We start from the raw sequence: 8,175 nt of genomic DNA on the forward strand, positions 1-8,175 counted from the left end.
TTTGTGCGTACGGAACTTTCACTCAGGTCTGTGCGTCCTGGAGGGAACACGGCGTCCAGCTAAGCTCACGGGGTCTCAGAGGGTCAGACGACTGACGGCAGCAGGTGGAGGAAGAGACGCCGTCAGTGACTGAAACTGAAACACAGCAGGAGCACACACACGTCTGAAAACAGGGAAATACCTGAAAAATATTATTTAATATCTAAAATAATGGCAGGAAATATACAAAATAATACCCAGAAAATACCTTTTAAAAATCAGTAAAATGTCTAAATAATATCATTAAAATATTCAAAAAATATCTGTAGATATATCAAATAATATCAGTAAAAAAAATACAAAATTATAGAAAAACTTTTATAATAAAACAGAACAAAAATATAAATATTATTAATAAATAATACAAATAATATAAATATTAGTACAATAGTACAATATATATGTTAAGTATAATATTCATTGTTTAGTTATTCTGGTTCTGCATCGTCTGTATTCTGGAACCAGAGGACATAACATTATAACAAACGCCCTATTTTATGATCTTTTAATTAAGATGTTTTCCTGATTGAGGTTCCAGTAACTTCGGACTGGAGACCCGTCTGTTAACTGCACCTCCGCCACCTCCCCCAGCATCCTGCCGTCTGATTGGTGGAGCCGTGGATGGTTATTGTTCCCAGCTGTACGTCTACATGCTGCATCCATGTTCTGTCTCCTCACTGTGAACTGTTTCTGCCGAGTCACGGTTGCATAAGACTTTGGTTTGACTTAAAGAGACATTTAATGTGCGACCATGAAGGAAATGATCCAGACTCTGTTATGTAACACCTGATGCAGCTGAAAACATCTGGAAATCACCAGTTTTACCTGAAAGTTCGGTCTGGTGCACAATCACTGCGTCAACTAAAGCTTCATATGTTATTGTTTTAATGTATTGATCACTGATTTATATGTGTTTCCATGTCGGGATGAGGGTCAGATTTTCAGTTTTCCCTACAGTGTGCAACACTAGCTTCATGCAGACTCCCAGGGATGATCTGGCCTTAATAGAAAAATTCACTAAAGACAACAATATTAAAAAGATTTTAATTTGTTTGTAACCTGCTGATAAACGTCCTCAAATTTAAATAAATCTGTTTTAAACTCAATCATTTTGTCCGGAATAAACTTCCGTATTGATCTCCTCCGCAGACATCATGAGCAAGCGGCCAAAGATCCACGTCTTCCTGGGGGCTCCTCCTCCCTCCTCTGGCCCAGCCTTGGTGTCCGGTTCTGGGGTGAACAGCGGGGAGCATCCCCCTGTCGACTGGAGACACCTGGAGCTCACCTGGCAGGATGGACATCTGAGGCCGGCAACAGGTGAGGCGTTCAGGGACAACAGGAAGCTAAGAGTGTTACATTTAAACTGTTAATAGATTAATTTCTGTTTATCAGATTTGAACCACAAACTTTAATTAAATGAACCAGTTTTAGTTGAATTTATTTATGGTATTTAGTTTATTTCAGAATGTCAGCTTTATTAGTGTGTTATCTTCTGTTATGTTCACAGTTTTTGTGATTTTTAATGTCAATATTTTATATTTTTGTTTTGTTTCATATTCCGTATAACATATATTTCACCCACTGTGTCTGTGTGCTGCTGCAATTGTGAATTATTAATTTATACCCACCGTTAATCCTGGCTGTCAAACATTTATTCTCTTGTGATTTATATACTAATACTAAATACTAAAATATAGGAAAATATACTGTATTTTGCTAGCTATTTCCTTCTGTAGTTATGCTAAGCTAAGCTAACTGCTGCTATTAGTAACTTCAGATTTACAGTACAGACATGAGATTTTAACTTTTAATGTATTATGTTATTGACTATTTAAACTCTCATTGATCATTTGAATCATTTGCGAATCTTTCAGACGAGGGTGAAAGGACCAGGATGGAGGACGAGAAAGCTGATCCCGGGAAGGAAGATCAGTGTTCGGCTTCAGTTCATGAGTATCTGGACGGCTGTTTCCCTGCAGAACCAGAACAACCAGAACCTGCAGCAGCCGTCCCTCCTCTGTCGGCCCAGACTCAGTACCTCACCACCTGGACTCTGAGTCAGGCTTTAATCCTGCGAGGCAGACGTGGCGTCCAATCAGCAACCAGCCCTGAGAAAACCCCACCTCCTCACACCCCGCCCTCCGTCTCCTCCAGCACGCCGGAGCTCTTCAGCCCCATAACGCCGTCGCCGGGAGCCTCCGCGGAGCTCTTCAGCCCGACTCTGAGGGCGGAGGAAGGGGGCGTCGTGGTTGAGACCACCGCAGACGGGCTGCTCTGCTCCCAGGATGCTGAGCAACACGAGTCCAAAAGCTCCCCCGATTTCAAGAGAGCCCGAATCCCAGAAAACCTCAGGACTGAAGAGTCTGTAGTGCCGTCGGACGGCGCCACTGCCGGGCCCCGGGGTGCCACCACACTCCTGACCCGGTGTGACAAGCTGGGAACGCGGTACTCGGTTCTGGTGGCGGTGGTTCACCCCTGTCACCTGAAGGAGGTCAAGGTGGGTGGAGACGTTACGATAAATCCAACGTCCATTCAGATGGATGCTAACATATTCAATTCAGTTCAGTTTGTTGGTATAGCGTCAATTCATTCATAACAAGAAGTTATCTCAGGACACTTTTCAAATAGCGCAGGTCTAGCTCATAAACACTTATGCTAAGCTAAGCTAACTGGATGTCTGGTAGTAACTGTGATTACAGTCACTGTGCAATTGAGACAAACAATGTTATTATTATATTGTCATATCAATGTACTGTTGGCTTTAAGGTGAAGTCCGGGCCGGCGGCAGGAACCTTCGTACCTCTGGCGTCCATCGTGGTGACGGACCAATCAGGTGTTGAGATGAAGGTGGTGCTGTGGCGGCGAGCAGCTTTCTGGGCGTTGACAGTCAGTCCTGGAGACGTTCTGCTCATCACAGGTACGAGAATATCTTCTCTCTGCTCCTTTAAATGGAGGTTTTAAGGAACCAGAGGTGACCGTATTTAGATGAGAGGGCTCCTGATGACCGCAGGGTTCGTTGTGTTGATGCTGTCTCTGATCAGGACTGCAGCTGAATGAAGACAGGTGGAGAGGAGAGACGGTGCTGCAGTCGACCTTCAGCAGCAAACTGCTCAACCTGGGACAGATCGCCTCCTCCTCCTCGCCACCAGGTACTGAACCCAGACTGCAACCAATCAGCAGGCTCCTCAGCTGAGCGTTAAAGAGAGTCTCTCTCTCCTCTTCCTCTCTCTCTCTTCAGTCCCTCAGCACGTTGATGCTCGCTCTCTCAGCTCTCTGAGTGGCTTTCTTCGGGAGCGGCGCCCCCTGCTGGTGTCTTTGAACCTCCACCCCCCCCAGGACCCGAACCGCCTCCCTTACGCCACTCTGAGGTCATTGAAGGGCAACACGCTGGTTCACGCTTTGCTGCGTGTCACACACACGCACATGAGCACAGGTGAGTGGGTCAGGTGACATTAAGACATCCAGATGTATCAACGAGTTTAACTGAATTTCGAGCGATTCAGCAAAATAAAGTGTGATTGAACCATTGACTGTAAATATAACAGAGCTTCCAGGAAGTGTCAAGTGCATTCTGTGTAACGTCCAGCAGGGGGAGCTCCACTGGCTGCAATAACACACTGATACCATTCAGTCTAATGGAGAATGAGCCACCTTTATTCATTATCTCAGTAAACAGTTTCCTGATAAGTTTATGGTCTCAGTCTCTAGTTTCAGTCTTCTTCCATACAGAATGATGTTCATCATCCACTTAAACACACTACAAACTCACAAAAAAATACAAAACACACGAAAGTTACACACAAAAAAACCACTGAAAATGCATGAAAAACATTTTAAAAATCATAAAAAATACAGAAAAACGCAATATTAAGACTAAAAAAGCGGGAAAATTACACAAAAAGATACATTGCAACTTAGCTGAGAAACACACTGGTCCTTTAAACAGTTTGTGATTAATAACAGTGTCATCAGCATAGAAACAGACATTTTAACCAACACTGTTTATATAAAAACAGAATAGTCTAATGCTGCAGCTTCTTCACAGCACGGCAACACCAAACACGGATGACGATATGTTGCTATGGTGATGTCGTATAGGACAAATGGAATAAAATATATTAAACTTTTGAACATTCATTTAGGTCATTTATTGATTATTAGCCCCCCAGATTGTTCATGTTTTCTCCTCGTGTGAGGCAGCTACGTAACATCCGGTGTTTTCTACCGGCCTCACCTGAGTTTACCGCCCTGCTCTCATCCACTAATCCACTACTTTCTGTCTATGATTCTGTATGAAAGCAGCATAATAATTGATCCCTGTGGAACACCACCGGGTACTGAAACGTGTATTATTGATTCTGAGTCTAAATGAAATGTTTGGGTGTCAGCGTGGCGGAGTGAGGCGGAGTCTCGCTGCAGGTCGGCTGTTCAGCTGAAGGCCGTTCTGACTGTGGAGCAACTGGACGGTCAGCAGGGGGCGCTGCTGCTGTGGGGAGCAGCTGTGGACTGGCTGCCTCGCTTTAACCGGGACAGAGGCACACACACACACACAGAGGAAGTATATGTATGTAGACACAAACCTTAAAGCGAACCTCTGTGTCTGTCAGCGGCTGTGTGGGACTTCCGTGTCCTCCTGGTGAGGGACGGTTTGACCACCGACCTCCCAGAGCTGCACTCCACCCCCTGGAGCTCCGTCCGGCCTTTGGACCCCGCCAGCCGCCGAGCACAGGACTTCCTCCGACCGCAATCCGTTTGGACAGGAGACATTCTGGAGCTGGACCTCGACACGCTGCTGTCCCAGAGATACAGCGGTGAGTGTCACTGGGTCCAGAGCTGGTTCAGGATCTAATTTAACACTGGTTGGGACCCCCAGGACACACGCTTTTATTTGAACTAGTATAGTACCTAAATCCCCCCCCTGAGGCACCTGTGCAGGTAAATCAAAGCTGCTCTCCTCTACCAGGTGACGTGGAGCTCAGAGTCCAGGTCACCGCCTTCCACTTCCAGAACTCTCTGCCTTCCCAGAATGCACTGCAGCCGTTCCTGTACAGCGCCACCCCGTTGGACGGTATTCTGGCGGCACTGAGCGGCGACATCACCTACACCGGCTGCGGCCGCTGCTCCACCGAGCTCGACTCCGACGCCAACAGCATCTACGGCCCCTGCTACCCCTGCCTGCCGCACACTGTCGTCCGCCGCTACTACAGGTACAACGGACGCCATATATATATATATATATATATTATAATATATAATAAATATGTTATATATGTTATAGTACATTATTATCTGATATTATATATTATATTTATTACATTATATAATGATGTATTATGTGTGTGTCTTTCAGGCCAGGTGTGCTGACAGTGAGTGGGCAGGGCAGCACTCAGGGTGGTGTTTCAGGTTCCTCCGGTTCCACTGCAGAAGATTCTCGGAAGCTCCGCCTGATAAACCTCCACAGGAGCTCAGGTAAAAGTACTAAAGTACTCTATTACTGTAGTAAAAGTACTAATACTCAGTAAAATTACTAAAAGTAGTCTTTTACTGTAGTAAAAGTACTAAAGTAATCTGTTACTGCAGTGACAGTATAATGAGTATAAGGTAATATTAAACTGTAATATCATCAGATTATTCTGACATTAATGTAATTTTACTAATTTATTGATTATTATAATCATTATTCATTTATCAGCTGATTAAATTACCCAGAATCCAAAGTGCAGCTTGCTTTTTAAATCAGATTCATTTGTTTTCTTTCCAAACAATAAGTTATTTTGTCTTTGATCTATTTTATCTCAATTATGTATTGATTGTTTCATATTTTATAGACTCTTTGCTGTCAGATTAATGTAATTAAAGCTTCAGGAGTAAAATACTCGAGTAAAAGACACAATGAAACAGAAACACTATGGTCGCCATCTGCTGGTTGCAACTCGAAAAGAAGAAATATTAATTTAATAACTGATTACAGATCAATAACTGGTGCTGCTTGACAGTATTGATCTGTTTTAACTGCATTCTATTTTATGATTGATTACATGTTTACAGCAACAACAACAAACTTAGTCTTTATGGATGTATTGATCAGGTATACACTGCATCTTTATTGATTATTGATCAGTATACACTGTATCTTTATGGATATATTGATCAGTATCACTGTATCTTTATGGGATTGATATTGATCAGTATAAGATAAGATAAGATAAGAGTATTCCTTATTTGTCCCACAATGGGGGAAATTCCGATGTTGCAGCCAGCAAAGTGGGTAGGAGAAAAAAAACAGTTATACAAACGTAAGAGTAGGAAAATAATAATAAAATAAAAGAAAGAAAAAGTAAGAATCTACAAACAGCCAAACAGATAACACAAAATAGTACCAAACACTAGCAGCAGCAGTGCAATGAGGCAAAAGATTGCACAGTGAAATTATTGCACATTGTTATTTGGTGGTGGGGGCGGGGGGCCTCGGATGTTAAACAGTCTGACAGCAGCAGGGAAGGGAAGGACCTACGAAATCTCTCCCTTCACACATTTGGGGTGAAAGGAGTCTGTCAGCTCCGAAGCGAGGGCTCTCAGGCTGCGTTGATGGTGTCCTGCATGGAAGGGACCTATATATGGAAGGGAAAGAAAGCGGAATTACTAATTATTTCGTTTTAGTGCGTGTCTCCTCGTAATTGGTTGAATCGTGTTCCAAGAGGCTGGCGACCAGCCTGGTGCACCAAACAAGGAAGCCCAAAGTCTAAACCACGGTTCTTTCCCGTACATATAGCTCCACCAATCACATTGTCCTGTAATAGATATAACCTCATGTAACCTTTGACAGGACTCTTTTTGGTGCGAGGAATCTATATCTATGCTAACCTGGTATTGATTATTGATCAGTATACGCTGGTATCTCATGGATCATGGATCATTGATCAGTATACACTGTATCTTCATGGATCCATGGATCATTGATCAGTATACACTGTTCTTTCATGGATTATTGATCAGTATACACTGTATCTTTATGGGATGATTACTTGATCAGTATACACTGCTATCTTTATGGAGATTTGATCAGTATACACTATCTTTTTGATATTATCAGTATACACTGTATCTTTATGGATTGATAATTGATCAGTATACACCTGTTATCTTTATGGGATGATATTGATCAGTATACACTGTATCTGTCATGGAATGATATTGATCGAGTATACACTGCTTCTTTATGGATGTTTTGACATTATACACTTATCCTTTATGGATGATATTGATCCTGTATGACAGCTTCAGACTGTGGACAATATGACGCCTTTAGCTCGGTGTTTCTATAGTTACGTGTTGTTACGAACCACGTTAGGAATTGCTTAAATGTGATATTTCTTAAAGGGAGGTTTGGGGTGCCAGGGAGCTTTTAGTTGATTCAGACTTGCTGATATGGATCATTGTAAACGTTTAGTCTCCACTACAGAAACACTAGCTAACTGATAAAGGCTGATCAGGGTTGTCTGATGTATTAGTTTGATTAATGTTTTTAATATATGGAGTATTGATTACTGACGTGGCTGAAGTCTTTCTTTCTGCTCTGGCTCTCAAGCTCCAGGTTCTGGAGGTGAAGTACATCCAAGGTGGCAGCGGGAGAGGATCCAGACCCTCCTCATCCCTACCAACAAAACTCTTCATTCATCACCGGTCCGGAGCCACTTCCTGAGCGAACGAAGAACAGCGTCCCCATCAACCAGGACCTCACACTGCTGGATCTTCAGTTCCCAGCTGAATGAACATCCAGACCAGCTTCCTGCAGATTGTTACCCCAATGTTATTCCAAACGCTGACGAGGTTTGGAGATTTAAATGTGGCTTTTATAGACGAGATTGGAGTCTCAGTGAAGCTCTTGTTGCTAAAACAGCTACTGTTTTAACGGGTATATTTTACATGAAATCTTGTGTCATTTATGATTATTAGTGTTTAATTAAAGTAATTACACATTTAACAAACAACCAAAGTTCTGTATTATTTGATTTTTCTATTTTAATCTGAATTAACAGTATTAACTTGAATTTGTTTTTATTTTGAACAATTAAAAAGAAGAATATTCTTGCGTCGTCTGTTGAACAAGGATAAAAAATCCTACATTAGATATTG

At 42.5% G+C, this 8,175-nt stretch overlaps 1 protein-coding gene across 1 annotated transcript; it reads left to right on the forward strand.

Annotated features, from left to right (window-relative positions):
• Positions 1-1,188: 1,188 nt before the first annotated feature.
• shld2 (shieldin complex subunit 2) lies at positions 1,189-7,811 on the forward strand (the record flags this gene model as incomplete). Its single annotated transcript, XM_035663748.1, is given in 10 exon segments — positions 1,189-1,356; positions 1,914-2,536; positions 2,806-2,956; positions 3,081-3,188; positions 3,278-3,472; positions 4,428-4,574; positions 4,647-4,850; positions 5,003-5,246; positions 5,390-5,508; positions 7,666-7,811. Coding segments are annotated over 10 exon segments (2,105 nt in total), but the record flags the coding sequence as incomplete, so codon positions are not given.
• Positions 7,812-8,175: the final 364 nt, after the last annotated feature.

Source organism: Morone saxatilis, unplaced genomic scaffold (assembly GCF_004916995.1).
Source record: "Morone saxatilis isolate NCDOM2014 unplaced genomic scaffold, NCSU_SB_2.0 Contig19, whole genome shotgun sequence".
Classification (NCBI taxonomy): Eukaryota; Metazoa; Chordata; class Actinopteri; family Moronidae; genus Morone; species Morone saxatilis.